The sequence below is a fragment of the Apteryx mantelli genome, chromosome 30 (assembly GCF_036417845.1).
Source record: "Apteryx mantelli isolate bAptMan1 chromosome 30, bAptMan1.hap1, whole genome shotgun sequence".
NCBI lineage: Eukaryota > Metazoa > Chordata > Aves > Apterygiformes > Apterygidae > Apteryx > Apteryx mantelli.
This window is the reverse complement of record NC_090007.1, coordinates 3825068-3851220: the sequence shown is the minus strand read 5'-3', so window position 1 is coordinate 3851220 and position 26153 is coordinate 3825068. Positions and strand designations below refer to the sequence as shown.

Sequence of the window (26153 nt, the reverse complement as noted above, 5' to 3'; positions counted from 1 at the left end):
TCGCTAATGCAAAATCTAATTTTATACAAAAAATAATAATTTTTCTTCTCAAACTTCACAATAGAATTTGTTGGACATTGCTGAGATCCTTTCTACTCCCTTCCTCTTGCCAGCACGACTTGAGGAGTATTCTAATCTGATGACATAGAGACAGCAAAAACAACAGATGTAATCATAAGCCTTGCTCAGAGCCCTCTTGCTGAGACTTGGGTGCTGAATACTCTTATTCAGAAGAGACTCTAAAACTTGAGTGGTGTGATTTGAATAAATCTCCATTTATGCTGAGAATCAAAAACCATGAGAAATGACAGCTTTTTTCATAAACAATTAGAGATGTGATTCATCACTGTAATCTTGTCTTTTCTATGATGTGATGTGTTTTATTGGTTTCTTCTGTTACAGCAGCCGTATCTCCCCTCATGACTTTTGGGGGTTTGGTCAAGCACTTTTGTCTTCTGCAATCCCGCAAAGGCAAGCGCAGGATCTCCTTTATCTGCTGAACTTCTAGGACAACATCATTCTCACTGATCAACTCTGTTTCACAGGGATGTGCTCCATGGTATGCACAGTCTGCCAGTAAGGACCGGACCTCCTTGCGACAGGAGGCATTCAATGGCTTAGTTAAGGCCTAATGTATTTATATTCCTAATTCTTTGCACTTTCCTGCTTAGTTGAACCTGAAGGAGGAAGTTCAGCTAGCCAAGGAGTCTTCATTATTCACCTCTTTCCAGTGAGCATCACAGTGTTCAGGAGGAAAGCTAAGACAGCAAAGGTTTTGTGGTTGGAGAGGATATTTTATTGGCCTGAAGAGATCCATTAGATGGGAGGTATTAGGAATGCAAGAATATGCTCTTATGAAAACTGAACCGATAATCAAAAATATTTTCCTTCCAACAGGCAAGTAGGAAGTGAGATGCCTCCTCATCTGTATGATCACTTTATAATTTAAAAAACTTGTCACTGAATTTCACTGTTTCCTCACCCTAAATTCATCTTCTGTTCTTGCTTTCCTTGTTAAACACTAACTGCTAAAATTTGCTATAAATGTTGAACCTGGTTAGAGCCCATAGTGTCAGAAGTGGCAATTATGTGAGAGTTGGCTGTCGAAGTGTCAAGCTGCGGACAAAAAAAATCAAGTTAGAGAGAGACAAAAACGGTTCTCAATTTCTCATGTGTTTTCATCTTTTCGAGAGGCCTTGGCAGAAGCATCATTGGTGGGCTCAGATATTAGCCTAAACGCAAAGAAATCCTTGCCCGGTTTTGGCCTCTGCTGTAGGCTTTGTGTGTGTGATCCGAGACAAGCCCTGCCAAAGGTGCTTAAAAACAGAGGCCAGCGAAGAGAAAAGCAAACGGCTTCTCCAGGGCGAGGGCTCGGCGTCTCGGCCTGCGCCTTTAAGCCCTGCCTGCAAGCTCCCTGCGTGCCTCCCACTCTGCCTGCAGCATCCCTCGGTGGTGCAGCGGGGCAGTCACCGGGGCAGGCGAGCGTATGGGAGGTCCTGGACCGGGGGGAAAAGAGTCTTCTGGGCAAAAACACCTAGTGGAAAAAAAGGAAAAGCCAAGCAGGTGAGTCACTGCTGCTTCTTGGAAGTCTGCCTCCTTTCCTTAAAGGTATCGGCTCGCTTCGCCTGGGTGGGAAGGGGCCTTCTGCACCTTCTCGGCTGACTGCGCCCAGCTCTGGGTGCTGCTTGCCCCTGGGGTTTCAAGCCTGCGCAGGCTGCACGGTGCAGACTTGCAGCGCAGCGGATTTGTGCGCTCGAGTGATCTCAAAGTGATCTCAAAGCGATCTCAAAGCGATCCCGCAGGGCGCCGGCTTCATGGCCTGGCCGGCTGCAAGGGCTCGTGCGCTCCCTTTCCGTTCCTTTTCCTCCAGAGTGAGCCAGGGCTTGCTCTCTGTACTGGGAGATTTCCAGATTGAATTGGGAATTTGCAACAGCTCCTCCCAGCTAAGTTTTCCCACATGTTTGGGGAAGGACCTCCTGCTTTACTGGCTCTAAGAGAAAAGTTTGTTGCTAAAGTTATTGCATGTTAAGAGAAACGCCTAACTTTTTATTTAAAATAATAGCTATAAAAATTTTTAATGCTTCCTTCTTAGTCACTTAAGGCTAAATAATTTTCATTACTACATGATTCTTGAGTGTTTTTTTAGTGCTTTTTGATTCCATTTGGCTCTAAAATGATGCTGGTGACATTGGGAGCACTTCCCACAATGATGCTAGAGGAGATTTGGTCTGCTATTCAAACCAAAGGAACCAACACCGTCCACAGAAATGTGCTCACCGTTGAATCTCTGCGAAAGTTTGAAACATTTTTGCCAGTTGTTCCCTGCAGATTATATTTCTGTAGGGCTTTTCATCTTTTAGTGGTTAACCAGCACGTCGTCAGGTATACCAAACTGTGTGATCTAATGGGTGAGCCTTGGTTTCTGTGGAAAATGATCTCTGGACCCTCCTCTGAAAACATTGGTTAGGGAATAGTTTCTTAGTTTCCTTAGTGTTCTGGAAACCAAACACATAGAATGGTTTACATTATTCAAAAGCTATAGAGAATACCCTGTAAAGAAAGTTCAGGGTGCTTCACGGGAGATAAAAAAGTTCAGCTTTAGCAATAATGCAGACCTAAAAGCTAGAAAAAGCAACATTATTGCTGCATGAAACATGCTAGTGAGACAGTCTGAGCTTCTGAGCAGTTTTGACCTTGGCATGGAACAAATCTCATAACAACCTCCAAGGTACTGGAATAGTATCATGACTTGATCTAGTGTAGCCACTTCTGCAGATGGGTTGTGCTTTGTTCCCATGGGTGAAGGAAAGGACTCTGGAGTGTTCTCATACAGCTTCGCACCCACTTGTCTGAGGCTGCCTTGTGGAGGGTGTAGATATATCCCCCTGCATCCTGCTTCAGGGAGGTCCCTGTGGGTGGAGATGCCAAGCCGGGCAGCAGAGGACAGTTCTGGATTTCAGTAGTCTGTGGGTGCCAACATCCTGCCGAGACTGTGCTTTGGTACAGTCTTATCCGCTGTACTTGATCACACAGCCTCAGCAGACCCTTCTCCCAAAGACACAGCTGAAGATCTATTCTTGGAGAAGTCTGGGTTATGCTAATTTTAGAGTTTACACCTTTAATTTAAGAGGTTATGCCAGCCCTACGGTCTCAGGGCTTTGTTCCAAAGATTGTTTTCGGTTTATTAGATGGTATAATCCCATATCAATATGTCTGAAGTTCCATTGTGCAGCCTTTGAAGTCGATGACAAAAATCCCACAAACTCAGATTCTGCGAGTTCCCTGCTTGAATGATGATCTTTCGTCACTGGGCAGTTTCTCTACATGAGCTCTTCCTTTGGGGGAACATATGTTGCGGATGTCTGGTTTCAGGATAGCGGAGGGTTTTTGTGCCCATGAACTTTGATGTTTGCTTGTCAAACTGTAATAAGGGCTGAAGCTAGGTAAAGAAAAATATAATTTAAACATTGCCTCTAATGTATGTAGGCTTGTAAGAAAGAATAAAATACGATTATCTGCAAAATGAAGACGTCTACTTTAACCTCTTGTCCCATATAGTTCATGCAAAATTTCCACTGACTTCGTCAGAGTCAAGATTTCTCCCGCAGCCCATGCACTGGGACAGACCCAGTGTTCAAGGGAGGAGGGTGGCTGTGACTAAAGGAAATACCATGATTTAAGCATGTGAGGTTTTTTGGGATATTCATGAACTGAAAAGTATCAAATTATATAGTGCTTCTATTGTGAAAAGGAACTGGACAAAAATGATACTTTCTTGCTTACCAGATACTCCCCGTGTGTATTCAGTATTTACTATCTGTACAGTGTGATCAAGCCAGTACAGCGAGGGGAGAGGAGGACAACCTTTATTTTAGTCTCTAATCGATAGCAAAATGTTTAAAAAGTAATTGCAGGCACAAATCTGCCTGGCACTCTGTAACCAAAGGTAGAGTTCAAGAGCTGAGTGTTTCAAAGGTGGAAGTGATGTTAGAGCCTTTGTTAGCGGTGATAACCCGAGTGCCGGGGAGCTCAGCCCGTCTGTCATGTTCCGGCCGAGACTGCGGAGCTGGCACGCAGCGAAAGGATCTTCTTACCTGTAAATTGAGAGACATTTGAAGTCCAGGAGGGACAATAAACAAGGCCTGTACAGTGTCACTGGACTTGCTGAGGGATAGGACTGCAGCGGAGCCAGGTGCACCTTGAAGAGGAGCGCTGCAATTGAGCAGGTGTTAGGGATCACTAATAAAGCTCCTTGTTCCGGAGAGCAGGGGCTGGTAACACCCAGGGCAGTTTTGTTAAGCTTGCAGTACTGAGGTAGGCAGTGCCTGGACTTCTTTGCTCCTGCAGGCGATAGATAAGAGGTGTCCTCAGCCCGGGGTTCACAGCCTGCTATGTGATTGTTTCACTCTGCTTGTAAGTAGGGTATAACCTTTCAAATGCAGCACAGCCCTGTCAAATGTTAACCCGCAGCGAGGAGGGAGTCATAGACAGTTCTGGATGTCCCAGTTAGAGAAGCTGGAAATAGATTAAAGAAAAAGGATTAAAGAAATAAGGTGTCAGCTGGTTAAAGGAACCAGCTTGGTGGCAGAGGATGCTAATGCCTCGTGAAACAAAAAGGCCACGTTGGCCAAAGATGGCTTGACTCGCCGTCTGCTGATCCGCTGCGTGCGGAAGTTTTGTCTTTGCTCATTAAGGTACCACCTATTCCAGCCAGCGTGATGCTGAGCAGCTCTAGCATTTCTTTATGCACAATGAAATTCCTGACTGTAGGGAGAAAATCACAAGGTTTGACCCCACTTTAACTGAGACATTTGGGTTTCACTGCTCTCTCCACCTGGCTCTGCCAGCAGACCTGTTTGCTTACCCATGTCCTGCTTCTGCTTTCACCTTCCGCAGGTGACTATCTTCTCGCTCCTGCCCATGCTTGTGGTTTGCTGGCACAGATGTGATCTGTTGTTCTCCCATCTGTGATTTTGAATGATGGGCTCACTGAGGGGGCGCGTTGGAGACTAGTTTTTCATTTTGCGCTTTCTCCTTCCGGAGAAAGGCAATTCTGCTTCTGCTGTATTCCCCCTCTGAAGTGCTACAAGTCTTATCTCAGCCATGAATCACTAGTCTTTCATCTTTGACCGAATGCTCAGTTATTTCCTGAGGTTGCAGGTGGATCTGCTGCTGAGCTTGTTGTCTGCCTTGAGCAACTAACATATTTTTCATACCGACACCATCATTTCACAGAGGTCCTGTCTGGGTGAGGACTTACGGGCATGACATTAGAACAAGTGATGGTTGTACAACCTTCCTGTCTGAAGACTCAGCAGACGAGGTAGTCAGTTATGCAGTTGATGTCTTTTGTCATGTGCTGTGTCAGCCCCACTTTGCGATATGGTATTATCTACTGTTGTTTATTTGACCAGCTCTGGGGATGGCATCTCCACCTGAGCGTCTTCTCGGGCTCTGGATTTACTCAACAGAAATGTCATTTCTGTGAATGCAGTCTCAGTCTCATCCTTGGGGTTTAGGCAGTGATTTAACCCCCTTTAAAGCAGAGCACCATATTTGGTCTCATTGGTTGCATCCTAAATCACTGGGTCTCCGCCAGAGATAAAGGGAGCAGAGGATGGTCAGCCCGAGTGTTGGCACCCTGGAGTCAAGTGAGGTGGATTTGTGGAGAATCGTTGTTGCTGAGTTAATTAGCCCATCTGAAACACTACCACCGAGGCCATGGGGAAAGAAAGCAGCAACCGTCTGGGTCTGTTCTCCATCATCTGCCAGTGCTCTCATCTCTATTTGACATTGTTTGATGATCAGCTCCCAGCCTTAAATGAGACACGACATAGCCTTGGGCTTCCTGGTAATTCACAGTGCCCATGATCCAGTCTGAAACGGTGTGGAGGAAGGAAGGGCTGAAGGAATGTAAGTTTATTTTCATTTTCATTTCACCAGTAATTCTCTTTTAACCCACATTGCTTGCTTAAGAGAAAATAGGATTTCTTTAAGCTAAAAGGCAGAGCAAAGAAGACAAGCATTGATTGTCTCAGGAAGCAGAAGGCTTCTCTGTCTCTAAATATTCTCTTTTTCCAGTTAAAAACAGTGTAATCAATTATATGAACTTCTTGCTAGGGTCCCAAGTATCCTTTACCATAGTATGACTTTTTAAATGCAGCCAAGATTAGTTCAGTCTAACTTGTGTTGTCTAAATTAACAGCCAGCCACAGCCAATTTTGCCTGTGATGTTAATTTTTTCTCGGGTGCTGTTGTCCTTGCTGTTAAGTCCGTTGGTAGCAATGCCACTGAACATTGCCTGTTGCACCGGTCAGCGTATCTGGATTAGATTTTGAGCTTCTGCGTTCAGCATCTGAGTACCACGATAGAGCCAGCGACTCTGAAACCTACTGAAAGAACAGAGACTGGACTGCTCACTTGTATGCATTTAGGTCACAGGGACCACTGGAAAAATGTTTCTTACCTGTCTGCTCTTAGCAAGAGCTGAATTGTCAAATGGCGATATTGTTAACAAAGCACGGAGGCCCAAAGTGCCTATCTCTGGAAGGCTCAGTTACAGCTGAAGAAGAATATTTGGAGGTTTGTTAGAAAAAAAGCGGCATCTTGGATAGACTGTCCCTTCCTCCCCGCTTTGTCTCTTCCCGCACAAAGAAGTGACCTTTCAAAATCTCTTATCTAGAAGCTTCAGTTTTAAAGAGCCGCTGACGCCTCTTGGAAAACACTGAAAAGCTCTTCAGAAACAGTTCTGCTGCTCCCAGTGTCCCGGGTCCCTTTCTTCCCTCTTTCACTGCTTGAGAAATTTGCATTAGAAAAGGTTGTTCCTTAGCAGCTTCCCTGTTTGCTGAAATCAGTCTGATGCTTCAGCAAATAGCTGCTCTTGCAGTGTTTGGGCCAGAGCCACCCACAACATCTTCTGGACCCGCAGGAAGCAGCTGGTGTAGAAGTGACTAAATGAGATTTCTCTTGGCAGGCCAGAATTTGGGACTGAGGAAGGAAAGGCCAAGTGGATCAAATGTTCCTGAAGTTGTTGATATCTAGGCTGAATGAATTTGCCTAATCAAGGCTCTTCTGGTGTGACCTGCAGCTGACAGACTGCTTTATCCCTCTTTTTGAGGAACGTTTCTTGACCTCAACCCCAGTCCTCCTCTCCAGGTAATCCAATGGGTGATGATGGTCTATCACTAGAGGACTGTTAGGGCTGAGTGGCTGTAAATCACAGTCCTATTAGACTCTAATGATCTCCCTTTGGGTGTAGCAGCTGCGATTTCTTTTGCCTGGTCTGCAGTTCTGCCAGACTGAAGTCCTGCACAAAAGCAGTCAGATTCTGTCTGTGGCTTAAACTTATGAAAATACAGTTTTTCCAGAGTCACATACATGAATTTTATACATACGTATATGTATGTATACACACACACAAACGCATATATATCAAGTAACTAATTACAATATTAAAAACAATATCTATATATATACACAACATTTTTGCTACTAAGGCTTCATTTCCCTGAATCATACTATCTAAATAACTTTAAAAATATAAAAATGCTCTTGCATCACTTGTGCTTCATTAGAAGCATTTGTAGATGATGTTTCTAATGTATTTGTATCCCTGTTTGACATCAGTAATTACAGACTCCTCTGCCCACCTGGATGAAGTACATCTGGTGCACCACGCTATTACAGTGCATGCAAGCATCAGGTGTTTGCAACGACAGTGGTGGCATAAGAGCTGACCATCAAATTCCTGATGCCTAGAAATAGGTACTGTTCACCAATGGCTTTGTTAAAGTCAGCCTGAGATACGTTATCAATGACTAAGATGTGGCACTAATGCAGTTTTATTAACTACAGTGCCAAGGGCTAACAGCGAGCTGTCCTGTGACCAGCACAAGTTTTGCGTTAGCGCTCGTGACTCCCGTTTGGACACGGTTTTCTTTCTAGAGCTGTAGCTCTCATCAGGCTTTTCTTTGTCGGCCCTCCTGCTGGTCAAGGGACGCCTTCAGCTAATTTTCTTCGAGCGAAACCTTTCAATGTTAAGTCCAAATGTCACTGCTGTTTTCCTAATGACTAGCTAAAGCCAGTGAGATATCATGTACAAGCAAATAATGCTGTAGTGTCTGAGCAATTCTTCCTTGTGATAAGTTATCCTTTGATCAAGTTTTCTATTTTTGTAAGGTTTCTATTGTAAGTTATTTTGATTCATGCAGCAAATCTCATATTCGCAAATATTAATGAATGTCGCTACTGTTCTTTTTACTTGAGAGGAAGTGGTAATTTTTAACACATATCAAGCATATTATGTAAAACAAAGATAATTTTGGAAATACAAATGCGTGGTTAGTAATTAAGATTTGGTTACGAGACCCAGATGCCTTTATCTACACTAAATGTCTTCTTTCAGTCGTAATACTTTTCTGTTCCCCCTCAAACATGCACATAAACATAAGTTCCCACAACTCTTTCAGATTTTAACTGCTTTAGGACAATATTTTTCCTGTGAATGTGCTCATGCTTACTTGAAAGCACGTTACTAAGCTCAGCAGTACTATCATTATGCCTGAATTGCTTCTTTTTGTGTTAACGTCCTCCAGAGGGTCTGTCTAGAAACTAAAATAACAATTATATGCATACATGCATGCATATATATATATATATAAATATACAAATGTACTTATATATTTTATGTATAAATTACATATTATTATATAAACTTATTTTAAATTAAATATAAAATACAAATAAAAAATAAATACAAATATAATAAAGCTATCGACCCCCCACCGTGCCCATAAAGTTATTCTATATTTGGCTTGCTTTTCCAAAGCTTTAGCTGAAAATGTTGGAACTACTTCTTCTAAAGCTGGACCAATCTTTGGTTTTGTAGTTATTCTGTATTTATTTTCTTTATTTCTTTGCTGGACATTTTGTGGTTCAAGGTGCTCAGTGATTTGTAGGCAAAGGAACCTGAATTACTGCAAAACAAGATATACCAGTGTAAGACAAATAATATATAAACTAAAGGATCTCAGTATGATTGAGTTTAAATCTGAGTTTCGGTGTTCTTATCAAAGCAGAGCCCCACAGTGACCCCTGTGTTCTGATTGCAGAACATAACTTGTAAATACTTGCTGCTTTTCCAACCCAGCTGTTCCGCCCACTATCGCAGCCCTGACTCCTGAGCAGCATTAAGGGCCCGGGCTGCTGCGACACTGTGGTCTAACCCTTACCAGAGCTTGTGTCGCCGAAAGCATCTGTGCAGAGCACAGAGATGGGGGCATCAGGCAGACAGGGCCACTCCAGCCCTCTAAGCAAGAGTGTCCTCCTGGGAAAAACCCGTACTGGGAAGGGGAAGCAGACAGGAAAGGTCCATCATGGTTGAAGTATTCAGGTCTTACAAGCTGGATGTAACAGAAAAATCTCCTGGCCTGTAGCCTAATGCGTGTTCAGGAGACAGGGTAGGTATCTAGTCCTTGCTGTGATTATGCCCTAGCTGGAGATCCTGAGGACCATAGCTGGCATCTCACATTTTATCCCAGACCTGTCCTTTTCCTCCTATTGTTTTTAATCGCAGAGATCATCCATAGAGCCGCTCAGAAAGCATGGACCAAATAAAGCCAGTGCTAGGCACCCGGAGGAGACTGAGGTCCAGCTGTTGGAAGGTAACCATTGCTACTGCCGTTGTGGGTAGCATGACAGCCCTCTACCTGGGGATCCTGCTGGGTGAGTGCACAGCTGAGTATGATGTTATTTCAGTTTACCTGTTCCAATAGAGAAATGGTCTGCGTATTTCACAGGCTTAGAGCAAAACCCTCAAATGTCTTCTGCTGAGGACGAAATATGGACGACTCATCCCACATACACATACACACACACATGCACACGCACAGGCTGATATGTAGTTACTTCATATTTTTAATAGTATTTGATTCTCATGCACTTTAATGTTGCACGTGATCTATTCCTCTTTAATTTCCCCCAGTGACTCCCAGACTTTTTGTAGCTGGTCCTTGCTGCTCCAGCCATCTCCTGTCCACTGTCCTGCTTGAGAGTACAACCACTTTTCTGCAAGGATGGGACCAGCCTGGAATTGCACACCCAGGCTGTACCCATCTACTCCTGAACCTTTGTCTCAGGCTCAAAAACATCCTACAGTTTTAAAGTTCAAATTAGATACAGATTCGGTGCAAAATTTTCCTCTTGCGTGTGTGTGGGGTAGCCCAGCGTGGCTGTATGGCCACGGCCCAAGGCACCACAGTGGTGGTCAGGGACGATCAAGCTGCCGAAAATCAAGGGGGTTTAAAGCACATGATGAGATCTGTGTTTCAAAGGGGGCAGCGTGGCCCCCAAACCTCCCTGTTTCTTTTGTGCCTCTGATAGAAACCTTCCCTCCCTGGCAGCCTGTCATCCTGCAGTGGAGACCAGCTTTGAACACACAGTGGAGCTGAGAGGGATTGCATTCAACAGCAGCTTGCAAACGGAAAACTCGGACTATTACAGGGTGCTGACGCCTGCTCTTGAGAGGCTGGTGAGTTGAGCCAGACTAGCCACACACACTGCAGCTCTGCAGTCCTAGGCTTAGCACGAGGCGGAGCTGGGAGGCTGCTGCATAGCCCACGCTCCTTCATTGCTCGGGACAGGCTGTTGCAGTTCCCCAGAGACCAGCTTGGCTGTCCTCAGCCAGCAGAATCTGGAGAAAATGCCAAGAGCAGGAGAAGAACAGGCATTTCGAATATTGACAGGCAACACTGGGGGTTGAGCTGCAGTTTAAGAGGTGCAGTCAGTTAAAGGGGCCCTGAGAGACATCTGTGGACTGGGAAACGTGTGCTAAGGTCTGTTCCTTGCAAAAAAGAGGTGGTGGGAAGGTGTAAAGAAGGGATGTGCTGCCTCGTGCCCTGAGCCACAGTGGGAAAAGGATTACGCATGCTCAGGTGTGACTGACTCAGGAGCTCCTGCTACCTGTAGAGACAAGAGGAGATGCTTCAGATATCTCCAGCTCCCTGCAGAATCTCAGGCATCATCTAGTCCTATCTCCCTCAGGTTTTCTGCTTGGGGAAAACAGGGTGAGTGTGTGACCATCGTTCTTCACTTTGCAGTTTCTATCCAGTTTCCAGGACTCCCAGTTGGACTCGAGCTGCACTGGTTGCACCATCCTGGGCTACAGGTGAGTGTAGACTGCTCTCCCTTCAGACTGTGCAGGCTACCACACACATGTGATCTTGGTGCCCTGAAACATGTTTTTTTGTTCAAAACAAGTAAAAAGAGAAACTGCTTTTTGGTCAAAGCTGGATTGCTTCTGGGATTGCACAAATGTTCTGGATTCTTTCACTTGGAAAAGCAGTCAGAGAGGGTGAGGAAAGTGGTCTTGTTCAATCAAAGTTGAATTTTGGGCTAAAGAAGAAAAACTTATTGACCACTTCAACCCAGGCCACATCACCAGAGAATCTTGGGTCATGAATAATTGAGAAGCAGTTTTGTTTCTCCGAAGTTCTCTATGGGCCACTAGCATAGAAGCTGAGACCAGTCGTGCATGAGGCCTGTCCCTTTTACTGACCATAGAGAAAAAGTGTCCAATGATTCTCTTTGTCTTCCAGCAGGAATGGAAACTCGAGCGTGATTGTCCGTTTCCGCCTCCGCTTTGCCCCCCAGGATTCCCAGCCTCTGAGCTCTACAGTGGAGGAAGAAGCTCTCAGACACGGGCTGGCTGCTGCCCTGCGTGAGCAAGGTCTCTCCCTGGCTGCCTATGGGACTATATCCTCAGCTTCTCTTACAGGTATGCTCCTCCCATCATTGCCAGGAGACCAGAGCAGGGTGCTCCATGCAAGCACTGCTGTCAGCACAGGTCACGCTAACAAAACCACAAACCATTTCTCAGACAGCTGAACTGGCTCAGGGCTTTATCTTTAGATGTCGAGTCAATGCTTCATGCCCAGCAGCAATGATGTTAGAAATAGAACTGCTGTCAGGCACCCAAGCCAAACCTCCAAAAAAATGCTCTGCCTGACTCCAGTTCCTCCACAGTTATGTTGGCAGCGGGAACTCCTGCCTTCTGGAAAGATAGGATCCCACTTCATCATTTCACTTCCAGTCTCTTTGTAGACTCAGGAGACAAGCTCCAGCCATGGAGAGCCCGGCACTGCAAGTGAAGGCAGCCCTGCTGAGTCACGTATGTTCCTAGGCCTCCAAGTCTAGGGGATTTTTTAAAAAGTGCCTAGAAAATACATAGTTTCTGGGCTCCCCTGCAGTCACCTCCACACTCACTGCAATGGTAAGCAGGCTCCTGGGCTTTTGGGAGCCTTGCTCAGCCATCCCCAGCTGTAGGGTGCACAGGGGTACTTTGGCTTTAGGCAACTGCCATGGGTGGCTCCAGCCTTGGAGTCTGCTCCTGGGATGCAGCTCACTGCCACAGCTTTAGGGAATGGCTCCTTGTTCCTGGTATCACCCCCTCAAAAACCTGCAAGGCTGTGGACACAGCTGCTCATCCACTGTGCCCTGCATCCACCACGAAGCAGAGCAGATGATGTCTGCTAGCTGGACAAGGGTCCCAAAAAGCAAAATGGGCCAGGAGCTCACTGCAGGGGGTCTCCCCCTACCTATGTGACAAGGAAAGCGAGAGCCAGGAGCAGGAGATGCAGCAGAGCCTCTGCCAGCCCTGCCCAGGAGCAGAGCAGTCACAAAAGCCTGCAGCTCCTGCAACCCCAGCCTGGGTCACCTTCGTTGTCTTCCCTTCCCTCCACTTTGTTGCAGGCCCAAGCGAGGTTTCTCCATACAGACCTGGACTGAAAACAGGTAAGAGCCAGGCGCGTGGGAAGAGCTGTGTGCCCTTCCAGAACAGTGATATACCCCGGCTCCCTGTAGCAAAACTGCACTCTGCAAGCCAGATTCCTCTTTCCTTCACAAATCCCCGGTGTGCCTGATTGACTACTGATAGGAAAGGTGTTTGTGCCCCTCTTGCTCGTAACAGGGCTCTTTTCTCTGTCCACCCGAAAGTTTAACCCCAAGATGCAGTCAAGCTCCCAGCTCCACCCCAAGGGGACACCAACACCACCAAGAAACAGAGTGTGCAAGGACACGGTGGTGGTTGCCATTGGGGGAGCCAGGGAGATGGCCACTGAGAGGGCTGCAGAAGCCACATGAGTGACCCAAGCCTTGCTGTCCCCAGGGAGCTGCCCTGGAGACAGGTTTGCTTGCCACAACACCCAATGTGTGTGGAAAGGAAACCCAGAATGTGATGGCCAAAAGGACTGCTCTGACGCCTCTGATGAAAAGGGCTGTGGTGAGTCTCTCACAGCAGGTCGCCTGCGTCAGGACATAGGTACTCTGCTGGGCCACAGTCCAACACTGCAGGCCTCAAAAGCTGTAACACCAGTGGGCTTTCTGATCACTGGTGAGAGCCAAGGACAGGGCACAGTTTGTTAGGCTGATTGAAGATGTCCACATCAGGATGAAAGGAACTGTACCATAGAAACACCTCAGTCCCTCTGCCAGCTGTGAAGGGGAACGATAAGACAGGGCTAGACTGTTATATTCTCATGAATCCCATACACCCAAGCTGCAGCTCTTGCAAGGGTCCAGGCGAGCAACTTCCAGCAATGCCACAAGAAGCCTGGCCGCAAGGGCATGCCCAGCCCCATCTCAACCCACCCTGGTAGCCTGGAGCTCAGACTTTCTTTGGGTCTTGATAATTACAGCTGAGATGTGGCTTGGTCACAAGCATCATCATCAAGGCAATAACTGGAAAAGACAAGTAAAATTAGAGTGCAAAGACCCAATGCCCTGCAGCCATCTTCCACCATCACTGCTGGAGACAGAGAGCCCCTCGCACTGCCTTTGTAATGTTATCAGTCCCCTAGGCATGAACCTGGGGAAGGCAGGACACCAGTGATATCCAGGATGACCCTACTATAGGTGTTGACAGGGATGCAGATCCAGGGACTAGCCCATATGCTCCTGGTGGGCTGGAGTACTGCACAAGCCTTGCGTGTCCACAGGTTTCTGGGAACGGCTCAGGAGATAGTGGCTGGGCTTGGGATACTACCCAAGACCTTTCTCTCATGATTGGACTTGCTTTAAGAGGTTTCAGGGATGATCCCATGATGGGTCAGTGATTTGCAAGCCCTTTCCAGGATTGCAGGTTAAAGCCTGCTCTCCTGTAACAGCCATAGCAATGCCCTGATGCTCGGGTATGTGCTGGGAGAGGCTGGGAGCGTGCGTTGAGCTGAAGCAGATTTTCCCGCTTGCCCCAGAGAGAACTTTGCAACATGTGCCTGGTTCTCCCTGTGACAGGCTCCAGCTGCAGGATTCCAATGCACTTGCACAAGCTCTCTCCTGCCTTTCAGAGTGTGGGAGCCGTCCTGCCATGCAGACCGCCACCAGGATAGTAGGAGGCTCGGAAGCATCCCGAGGGGAGTTTCCATGGCAAGTCAGCCTGCGAGAGAACAATGAGCACTTCTGCGGTGCTGCAATCCTCACGGAGAAATGGCTGGTGTCTGCCGCTCACTGCTTTACTGAGTAAGTTCTAGGCAGGGTCCTTTTCTTGCCCCATTTCCCAAAGCTGCCATCTCATAAGGCTCTTGCTGTGCTCAGACTGCTCAGTCGCTGTTGGTTTCCTTGCCCTACCAGATTTAGCCATGGGAAACTCGCGTCCCAAAGCTGATGATAGCCAGGGGACAGGCAGGACAGGGCACCAAAAGGCAGGGAGGTGGCATCACCTGCAGGAAGCACATCAGCTGTGGTTTGTAGGGCAATTCTGCTGGCTGCAGGCCTGCACAGTCCTGTTTGTGTGTCTTCCAGGTTTCAGGACCCGGCCATGTGGGTGGCTTATACTGGGACCACTTCCCTCAGCAGTACAGATAGTGGCGCAGTGAAACTGGGCATCGCAAGGATCATTTCACACCCCTCCTACAATGCGGACACAGCTGACTATGATGTGGCTGTGCTGGAGCTGAAGAAACCTGTGGCCTTCACTAAGTACATCCAGCCCGTGTGCCTGCCAGATGCTGGGCATCACTTCCCCATCAGAAAGAAGTGCCTCATCTCTGGCTGGGGCTACCTCAAGGAGGATTTCTGTAAGCAAAGTCTGGTGGGCAGTGGAGGAGGCATGGCGGGACAGAAGCAGAGCAGAAGCACGCCGGGGAAGGCTGGAGAAGGGCAGTGGGGTTGTGCTCTGGCCAGGCAATGCGGGCTGTAACACAGGGAGCTGGTCCCACCGCAAGACTCCGTGGGGGGAGCTCACAGTCACGTCTCTTCTGTTTAGTGGTGAAGCCAGAGTTCCTGCAGAAAGCAACAGTGGAGCTGCTGGACCAGACACTGTGCTCCAGCCTCTACAGCCATGGCCTCACAGACAGGATGCTGTGTGCTGGCTACCTGGAGGGGAAAATTGACTCCTGCCAGGTGAGAAACTACCCGGGGAGCTGGCACACCTCTCCAAATGAGGCTTTTCCTTTTCCTTCCCCATATGCACTCGCATATTCAGGTGGCTCTTTTGGCTACTTAGCTACTTTTCTCTATTTCCTGAGTTGTAAAACAGGGCTGATGTTACAGACCTACCTGGCAAGTCCTCTGATTAAAGTCATTTTACCACTGGCAAAGGGCAGCAGTGGAAGCTAAAATATCCACAACAGTTTTTGATGAACAGCTTGGTGGTTTCCCTAGTTAGCATTTATCCAGCCTGAAATTGCATGTAGTCACCTGGAGAAAATCCTGACTTTCACAACGTATGGGGAGAAAGCACTTTGTTGTGAGCCAGGGAAGCTAAATCAGAGTTGCTCTGCTGCTTCTGCTCCTCTACTTAAAGACCTGCTGGCAGCAGGACTGCTAAACCCCCCAGCTTTTATTTTTATGGAAAAGAGACGGGAATGCTGCACCCTGGCAAACAGGTGCAGAAGAAAAGAAGAAATATTAGATGGGAAGTGGAAGAAGAAGAAAAAGAGAAAGGGGGGAGAAAAAGCAAAAACATGTGCCCACCAGCAGAAATGAATGCTTGAGCCAAAGCATGAAAAGCTGTGAGAGGAAGAGACTGATTTCCATGGCTGTTCCTGCAATATTACAGGTCATCCCAAACCTTCAGCCACTAGCAGAGCCGCTGCACTTCTGTGGTGGCAGCGCTTCGAACTTCTGCAAATACTCAAAAAACAGGTGCAGAACAAAAACACTGGGGTAGGAGACAAGGCTGAAAGGTTTGAGGTTGGACAATGAACTCAACCTATCCTTCCTTACCACACAATCACAGAACGGTTGAGATCAAAAGGGATTTTAAAGATCATCTAGTCCAAACCCCCTGCCCAAGCAGGGTCACCTACAGCAGATTGCCCAACACCCTATCCAGACAGTTTTTGAATATTTCCAAAGATGGAAACTTCACAACCTCTCTGGGTGCTCAGTCACTCTCACAGCTTATATTCAGATAGAACTTCCTGTGTTTCAGTTTGTGCCTGTTGCCTCTCGTCCTATCGCTGGTCACCACTGAAAAGAGTCTGGCCCCATCCTCTTTACACCCTTCCTTCAGATATTTACACACATTGACAAGATCCCCCCTCAGTCTTCTCTTCTCCAGGCTGAACAGTCCCAGCTCTCTCAGCCTCTCCTCATATGAAAGATGCTCCAGTCCCTTCATCATCTTAGTAGCCCTTCACTGGACTCACTCCAGTAGCTCCATGTCTCTCTTGTATTGGGGAGCCCAGAACTGGACACAATACTCCAGGTGTGTCCTCATCAGGGCTGAGCAATGGAGGAGGATCACCTCCCTCCACCTGCTGGCAATGCTCCTCTTAATGCAGCCCACCATACCATTGGCCTTTTTGGCCACAAGGGCACATTGCTGGCTCATGGTCAACTTGGTGTCCACCAGGACCCCCAGGTCCTTCTCTACAGAGCTGCTTTCCAGTAGGTCAGCCCCCAGCCTGTACTGGTGCATGGGGTTATTCCTCCCTAGGCGCAGGACCCTTGTGAAGGTCCTTGTACTCTTCTGGCATATCAAGGGCACAAGGTTACTGCTTAATAGCAGGTGGTCCTGCTCAAAAGGTCCACCCAGAGGAGCACCCAAAGGACAGCACAGGAGATGCTTTGCTCATCACTAGGATGGAGATCAGCAGAGGTGAGGGGGACTACCCAGGGACAGAGGGATACAGACTAGTGGAGGTATGCTGAGGGCAGCCAGAGTAGGCTCAGAGCTTAGCCAGAGAAGGCTCACCATCCGTGCTTCTCTTGCAGGGTGACTCTGGTGGGCCCCTGGTTTGCGAAGAACCATCTGGCAAGTTTTTTCTAGCAGGAATCGTGAGCTGGGGAATTGGATGTGCTGAAGCCAGGCGGCCCGGGGTTTACACTCGTGTTACCAAACTCAGCGACTGGATCTTTGACGCTATTTCTGCCTTCCCCACCTCCATAACACATACTGTCCCACTAATACACTCCAGCACTAATAGCAACATGGTCACCTCTGAAGATCTCAGCAACATCAGCACTGGAGCGATCCCCAGCACTTCACCAGCCCCAGCCGCCAGCAAGTCAGCTACTGCTTCCAGGCCACAAGGTACGAGGTGGCCACAGGGTGGGTGCAACAGGGCAGAAAGAGGGGCTGGTACAGGTCCAAGTGTAGGGTTTACTCTTCCACTGAGCTGAAATAACCTTCGTCAGGGTGACACACACAACCCTCAGCTAAGTGCTAAAGGCCAAGGCTGCCCCAGCTTAGCCCAGAGCAGAGTGACCAAGTCACTTGGCACTTGTGTGGACAAGTTTCATGGGCTCACTTGCTTGTGCAACTGAATGTGTAATTTTGTGCCCAGCACCAGGCTCCAGCAGGCCCAGGACACCTGGCAGATGCAGGGTACTAAGACTCACCAGTGTCTGATACTGCTTAATATGTTGACCAGACACTCGCTCTTCTTTCTTTGCCACCCAAAAAATCTCCCAGCAGTTCAAGTTCAACAGCTGCAACTTCACAGCAGCTATGTATCTTCTCAATGGGGGGAGGTTTCTTCAGGAGGACCTGTTAGCTCCCAGGAGCCCTCCCAGCAGCTCTGCAGGGAGATACAGATGTAGGGCATTTTTCTAAATTGAGGATTAACTTTCTATCTGGAATGGCAGGGCTAAGGGGCACAGAGCTGCTGATTACTCTGCCTTCAAGAGAGGCACAGGCTTAAGGGCTTGCCAAGAGCAAGTCTCGGAACAGCAGTTAGGGTAAAGGCCATGTATGGCTGTGCCCGGCCACCATCAGAAATCCCCAAGATCAGCAGACAGGGCTTGAGCAGATGCCTCAGACTTTGGCCCTGACTTGTCCCTGCCCAGACTTACCAGCCAGAGAAAGCAAAAGTGACTCCTTACTTGTCTTCTGCTAGGAGTACTCACAAGTCATGCTTTGGTTTTTATTCAGAGTGCGGAGGACGACCTGGCCTCTCCAAACCCAGCAAGATTGTGGGAGGAACGGATGCTTCCAGTGGAGAGATCCCCTGGCAAGTCAGCCTGAAAGAAGACTCAAGGCATTTCTGTGGAGCCACCATAATTGGGGATCGCTGGTTGCTGTCAGCAGCTCACTGCTTCAATGAGTAAGACCCCATCCATACCAGGGTAGGGGAGGATGGCAGTGCCTGTTGCTGTGCTATTCCAGTTTGCTTGGCCATTGACACAGACCTGCACAAGTCTACACGGCCGTGCAGCCAAACCCACAGCTGTGGCAGTGGTGTCACCAGTGAAAAACAAGAGCACACACTGGACACCAATTTTCCTCATGGGTAGAGGTTAATGGTAAAAGGGGTTTTGTGGGGAGGCTGGCATGAGGCAGGGAAGGGTTAAAATGTCCTGGACAGGGAGTGAGGACAGCATACCTGGGAGGGGTGGCAAAGGGCAGGCTCCATATGACAGTTTCTAAAAGAAAAGTAACAGTTCTATGAGGAAAGGCCCCCTACATAGTTTGTTTGTTGTTTTTTTTTAAAAGGCTCTAATATAAGAAAAACAGAAATACATGGTCCACTGTTACAGGGGAGGTGGCCAGTTCAATCCTGCATGGATCTGTTAAACAGCAAGAACCCACAGAGTCATAAATGACCTGGCAAAGGAAATGAATAGCAAGAGAACAATGTTTGTAGAGAATAAAAATTCCAAAGGCAGCACAGGTGGGGAACCAACTAGGAAGAGTTTCAAGAGGACCTTATGTATTAAGTAGTCAGGCAATAAAATGGCAGGTGAAACCCAAGGCAGGCTAGTGTAAAGTGAAGCATACAGCGAAAAAGCAGTGCTATCTGTCTGCAGAGGATGGGCAGCTCTCCATCAACTTTTACTGTTCAGAAAAAGAGGTGAGAAATACTGTGGCTATTGCCACGAGAAGAGCAGCTCCATGCACAGTTGCAATCAAAGAGCAAGTGAACGCTAGTAATTATTAGAAAAGCAACTGAGATCACCAGTATGTTGCTGCATAGATCTACAGCAGACATACATCTCAAATACTGCATGTAATACTAGAATATCACATTGTAAAGAGGATAACAGAAGGTACAGAGGGTAATCCAGGTGTGGAACAGCATCCTTAACAAGCATGACAAAATAGATGAGACTAGATTTGGGAAAAGAGACAACTGGGTGGAGAGTGTGTGACAGGGTCTATAAAATTGTGAATAGCACAGAATAAGTGTTTAGGGAATGCCTTCTTACTATTTTTATAAGATATCAAATGAAACCATCAAGAGCAGGTACAAAACAAGCAAAGGAAAGCAGTTCTTCATAAATGTCATTAAGCTGTGGAACACCTCACCATGAAAAGTGTCAGATGTTTAAAGTTTACATGGCATTAAAAAAACAAACAAAGAAAATGCAACTCTAGAGAAATTCAAGTTAAAAAAAAAAAATCCATCCAGGCCTACTGAATACAGAGACACCATCTGTGTGTCAAAACATTCCTGAAATAACAGACTCCTGGAGGCTTGGAGAGCATTACCACACGCTTACCTGCTCTTCAGGAGACATCCACCATGCGCCACTGTTGGAAACGAGTTCTTTGGGCCTGACTCCTTAGGGCCACTCTTGTGTGTGCTGGGCTCTGCTTTGGTGAAGTAAGATTTCAAACACTGATGATTTAAAGTTGCCTGTGATTTAAACAGTTAACGAGCTCAGAATTCATGCTAGAAATGTGTGTGTGTGAGCATGTATGTTTAGGTTTATGTATTTGCAGGACAAACCCAGAAGAAATCAAAGCCTACATGGGAACTACGTCACTAAATGGAACAGATGAGAACACAGTGAAAGTCGATGTAGCAAGAGTGATCCAACATCCCCTCTTCAACCCTATCATTCTGGACTTTGATGTTGCTATATTAGAGCTGGCAAGACCCCTTGTCTTCAACAAATACATCCAGCCTGTCTGCCTCCCACTTGCTGTGCAGAAGTTTCCTGTTGGCAAAAAGTGCATCATTTCTGGGTGGGGAGACACCCAAGAAGGCAACGGTAAGCAGTGATGCTTTACCAGCTGATTTACTCTGGAGCACTGATAGAGTCAGTGGCAAAGCCTGTACCACTGCGACCCAGAAAGTCCTGGGAGCATACAGGAGCCTGTAACAGGGACAGTCAGGAACTCGCAGGAACATGGGAGCCAAAGGCGAGAGTAAAGGCATGCAGAACACTACCTCAAATTGCAGTTATTTAGAAGCCGCCAGCAAACAAGAAAATAGAGATATCAGCTTGGCAGGAACCAGGAGTAACCAGCTGGGCTCCCCTAAATAGTTTTCCCATATTAAGCAATGGTGGATCATTGCCTCAGTGGCCTCCTGTGGATTCCCCAGCAGGACAGTACATCTGCCTCAGTGACCAGGCAAGGCTTTGTCACAAAGATTTTCCAAGCAATTAGAAAGAGTTAGGACCCAATTGTAGCAAGAGAGATTGAAGGTGGCACATGTGCTACCAAAGAAGTCTTACCGTCCCTCTGCAGTCGGCAAGGAGCCCGCAAACTGTCAAGATAGCAGAAAACTTGCTGCCTGTGCCCAGTATCCTGCACACAGGTAGAAAACTGTGCCCTGGTAAGCCAGGAGCTTCAGGGCTGCAGAGTCAGCTCTTATCTGGGATTAAAGCCTGTTTTTCAGAAGTACCTGTTGAATCAGTCTGAAGACCTTTAGCTTCCACTTCCCTCTGCTGCACTCACTAATCCCTTTGTTTTCTTGCAGTCACCAAACCTGACAGCCTGCAGAAAGCCTCTGTGGGCATTATAGACCAGAAGTTCTGCGACTTCCTCTATAACTTCTCCCTCACTGACCGGATGATCTGTGCTGGCTTCCTGGAAGGGAAGGTAGACTCATGCCAGGTAGGATGTTTCTCCACTCCTCCACAGATTGCTCCAGAGAGCTGGACTAATTCACAGTCTCAGCATTGCCTTGGGAAATTTTTACTGAGCTGCTGCAGTCAAGTTGTAATCAACACGTACCTTACGTCAAAAAAGAATGGCCCGCTGCCCTAGAGCTTGAGAAAGGTAAACGAAGCTCCATCAAGTTGAGCAAGACTTAAACCAGAATCTTGTTGCTCCAACTTGGGAAAACTGGAGCTCTGGATGAAACAGTCTCTCCTCCTGTGGCAGTGAGACAAAGTGGTAGTGGTTGGCTGCTCTCCTTCACAGAAAGTTGCTGCCAGGAGCAGCTAACTTTCATGCCAAATGCCATTCTGTGTCTGTGGGATCATGTTAAGCCATTGACCCCAGTTTCAGCCCCTGTTCACTCATGTCTTGCATGCACTGCATGGGAGCACACAGCCCCTCTGGGCTGGGTGGGGGAATCTTCAGAGACTGGAGGGAGGGGAACTGGGTGCTAGCTAAGCCCTCCCAGTGTGGCTGAGGAGCTCCAGGCAGACCTGTCTTGGGGAAGAGTGGGCTGAGCAGTCACTGTCTTGCTTCTCCTCCAGGGAGATTCTGGTGGGCCCTTGGCCTGTGAGGAAACCCCAGGCGTGTTCTACCTGGCTGGCATTGTGAGCTGGGGAATTGGATGTGCCCAGGCTAAGAAACCTGGCGTGTACTCCAGAGTTACCAAATTCAAAGACTGGATCCTGGATATCATGGCACAGTTGCCCACTCCAGGCACAGACACCTCTTCCAGTTCAGCCGTCACCAGAGCTTCCACCGCAGTCCTCCTCACTTCCCAGCCCAGCACAACAAGTCCAATCAACAGAACCACCCTGAAGGTGAAGACCACCACAACCAGGAAAGAAACCTCCACAGCTCTGAAAACAACTGGGCCTGCCAAGCCCACCCAAACCCCAGGTAAAAGTTCACTGACGACCAATTTATTGACATGCTGGTAGGTGACCTCCAGCCCCTGGCATGGAGGCTACTAAGCAGGCCTTGGGTTATTGCCTTCCAGTGGTGCCTTGTACCAGCCTCACCTTCAAGTGCTCTAGCAAGGTCTGTATTGGAAAAACAAATCCCGAATGTGATGGCATTGTAGACTGCAGCAACGGCTCTGATGAGCTCAACTGTGGTAAGTACTCCTTGGCCGCATGCGACTGCCGCTGACCCTTATCCCACAATACTCAGACTCCACAGTGCAGCCCTCGTATACTTCGGCCCATCAACCTCACATGGGCTCTCTTGGGCCCCAAGCTGTACCACTGGGATCCTGGGCCAGCCTCTGCTCATCGGCACCCTGGAGCTCTTACTCAGCTTGTGAGAGTCAGGAGATAAACAAGATAAATCTGGACAAGTGGGGTACAAATTTTCTGCCAGGGAATGTGGCTTCTTCTGTTCTAGAAACAGCTGTCCAGTTCCCCCAGCATGCAGGTCTTCTGCCCAGCCAGTCTGCTAGTACAAGTTGGCATGACAGCTCTGCAGAATGTGGCAGCCTAAAACACACACCTTGCCATCGCCAGGACTGCTCCTTGGGCTGCGCTTGCTTGCACCTTTGCTCTACGATGGCTCAGCCAGCCCATCCATATTTCCCCTCCTCACATAGCAAGTCCCCAGAAGATGTGATGTGTGATAACAAGGAAGAGCTTCCAAACCATACCACATCTGCCAAGCCTTGTCACTGGCAGCTAGAAGAAATTCATCACATCCTACTGCCCTGTCTATGTCTCCCCAAAAGGCTGCCCCATGGCAGGAGCCATGGAAGGAGGACAGACCTCCCTCATCGCTTACAGTTACTTAGCACACTGTTGCCTCTTTTTCTGTCCCAGACTGTGGCTTAACTACTGCTCTGGCCTTCAGCAAGATCGTGGGTGGCAGCACTGCAGCTCGGGGAGAATGGCCGTGGCAAGTCAGCCTCTGGCTTCGGCGGAAGGAGCACAAATGTGGGGCTGTCCTCATTGCTGACAGGTGGCTGCTCTCTGCAGCTCACTGCTTTGACATGTAAGTCTGAAATGGGCTGGTAAAGCCTGCCTGCCCTTGGCCTCATCCCCACCTGCCCACCTGCCCTTCCCCTTCCTTGCAGTTTAGCACCACAGCTGGCAGGCTGTGCCCCCCTGGAAGCACACACTACTTACCTGCAGGGACACGTCTCTAATAAGTCCTAAGAGGAATGACTATGTCTGCAGTATGATGGAGCTGGGAGCCTTGGCCTCATAGCTTATGGCCATAGCACATCCCAGCCCCGAAGCAAGTGGGAGAATGGCACTTTTTGCTAAGCCATGCTCCTAACAGCCAGGTTTGCTCTCTTTCTGCAGTTACAGTGACCCCAAAATGTGGGTGGCCTTTCTAGGAACACCCTTCCTGAATGGCATCGACGGGAAAGTGGAAAAAATATTCCGTATCTACAAGCACCCTTTCTACAATGTCTACAGCCTGGACTACGATGTGGCACTTCTAGAGCTCAACATGCCTGTCAAGTTCAGCAGCACCATCAAACCTATATGTCTCCCAGATATTTCACACATTTTCCATGAAGGAGCCAGATGCTTCATCACAGGCTGGGGCTCCACAAAGGAGGGAGGTACTGGCTGAGAGGGCTCCCTCACACACATGACGGCCATGCTATCTACCCTGTGACCCTGTGCACCCATGTCTCCCACTCCACTGCCCCAGCACCACCCACGCCAGGCTGAACCCTGCAGGAGATACCAACCTGGGCAAGGTCTGGTGTCACCACAATCTCCTCTCCAGACACCAAGGACTGTACCCATCCATTACACCTCTACCCTCTTGTAGTCTACCCAAGCTTTCTACAGGCTAGCCATCACACTCCCCCATCCCTGTAACAGCTGTTCCAGCTGTGCTCCCACAGGATGAGGACCACCCTTGCTCTGCTGGGGAGGAACCAGGCCTGGCTCACTTTCCCAGTGCAGATCTCTCCCTCTGACAAGAAAGTAAGGCAGCAGAGACCCCACTCCCACACATTCTGCTGTTTCTGACATGCTCAGCACCAGGCTAACAGCAATCACTTGCCTCCTCAGGTCTCATGTCAAAGCATCTGCAAAAAGCAGCAGTGAACATGATTGGAGACCAGGCCTGCAAAAAGTTCTACCCTGTCCAGATCAGCAGCAGGATGGTGTGTGCTGGTTTTCCACAGGGCACCGTCGACAGTTGCTCAGTGAGTGTGACGACAGCAAATGCTGCTGCTGGGATAGAGCAAACTTGTGGCAAAGGTCCCTGGCCACATTCTCTCAGGAGTGCCTTGCCCTGCCTCCCTAGCTCAGCCATATCTGTTCCTCCATCTCCACGACCTGTTGCTATCATCTAACTCTATCCTGCACATACCTTGCTCTGTGACAAGTTGGGGAAACATATAGTAACACCAAACAAGAGGCCACAGGGATACCATGGAGCCCATTCTACAAGCCCTCTTCTGCCTCTGAAAATGCTCTTGCACGTCCCAAACCCCCAAGCTCAGGTTGTGCAAGCAAATACATCACTGAGCAGCCCTCCGGTTGGGGAGCAGGCTCCTGGGGAGGTGGGAAACAGGACAGCAAATCCTCCCATGTCCCAGAGATCACAAACATCTCAGAGCTGGGGCACTGGGCTGGGCTGGCTTGGCTGCCTTTTTTGGCTTGATACAGGACCCTTTTTGTCTCTCTGCAGGGTGATGCAGGTGGGCCCTTGGCATGTAAAGAACCCTCAGGGAGGTGGTTTCTAGCAGGAATCACAAGCTGGGGCTATGGCTGCGCCAGGCCGTACTTCCCTGGTGTCTACACCAAAGTCACAGCTGTCCAGGGTTGGATCGCACAGAACCTCAAGCTCTGAAGCTGCACTTCTCCACTCAGGGAAGGAGACAAATGAGAGGAGTAATTGCCAGGGGATGCATTAACTCCTCATTTCTTGCACATTTTCTTGATGCTGCAAAGGGGTGAAGATGGCCTGCAGCTGCAGGTGTTGAGCAAATGCCAGCATTGTGTGACCACTGCAGTCTTGACACCAGGGCATTTGATAACTGCTTTGCATAGAGAGGTGCAATTCTAGAGGATTTTCTATAAATAAATGAGGCCTGTCCCATCTTAAGACCTGGCCAAACATTCTATGCATTAAAAACCTAGCCTGTCAAGTAAAGGAGTGCCAGAAACATCGGCCAGAGATTTATGTAATTGGCTTATCTCTTGTCTACGAGCTGTCATCCCAAAGCCAAACCAAGAGACAAGGAGACTTTGTCCCAGCCCTGAGCTATGCCCTTGCAGAAGCCTCGAACCTCAATGCCTTGATGGAGCTGCCATGTTGTGCAATGTTTTTTGGAAAGGGTATGTACAGTTTCCAGACTCCATCAAGGTATTGGTAGTTACGATTAAGCTCAGTAACAATCCACTGGCTCACCATTTGGTCACAACGGAAGCTAGGACTAAAACACTTGAACTTCAGGCTCTTCAGGCTCTCACCTCTACTAGGCAAGCAGGACAGGCTTCTCACTCCCACAGCTACCTTTGAATAAGGTACCTAAATCAACAAAGAATAAGGCATAACCACACGGACTACTGTTTTGCTTTAGCTAAGTGGAAAGAATTCAGAGCGCCAGGATACAAGTCCATGCAGCCAGTACATTCAATGGAGAGTCCAGTCCCACTATAGTAAGGCACACCAAGACACCTATGTTCACAAGTAAGAAATGTTGCACGGCTCACATGTCAGGTCCCACCCAGACGTAGACATCTCCTCACAGATTTGAACACCTAAGCAGAATACCAGTCAGTACCTCAAAACCCTTCCTAGAGTTGGCACTTAAGCTGTGCATTTGGGTATGGCAAGAGGTTACTTCTTTCCCAGCCCAGCT

General features: G+C 48.2%; 2 protein-coding genes across 2 annotated transcripts; both read left to right on the top strand.

The window, feature by feature from the left end:
- Positions 1–9692: 9692 nt before the first annotated feature.
- LOC136994560 (transmembrane protease serine 9-like) lies at positions 9693–13137 on the top strand. The gene is made up of 5 exons (XM_067313083.1): positions 9693–9723; positions 10401–10528; positions 11097–11164; positions 11598–11773; positions 12965–13137. The coding sequence occupies exons 1-5, from the start codon at positions 9693–9695 to the stop codon at positions 13135–13137; spliced, it is 576 nt and encodes a 191-aa protein (XP_067169184.1).
- On the top strand, positions 12751–25870 carry TMPRSS9 (transmembrane serine protease 9). Its single transcript, XM_013958709.2, has 14 exons — positions 12751–12789; positions 14340–14511; positions 14794–15068; positions 15257–15393; positions 17212–17530; positions 18371–18542; positions 20162–20433; positions 21147–21283; positions 21874–22228; positions 22329–22445; positions 23140–23311; positions 23626–23891; positions 24352–24488; positions 24977–25870. The coding sequence occupies exons 2-14, from the start codon at positions 14360–14362 to the stop codon at positions 25136–25138; spliced, it is 2673 nt and encodes an 890-aa protein (XP_013814163.2). The 5' UTR covers positions 12751–12789; positions 14340–14359; the 3' UTR covers positions 25139–25870.
- Positions 25871–26153: the final 283 nt, after the last annotated feature.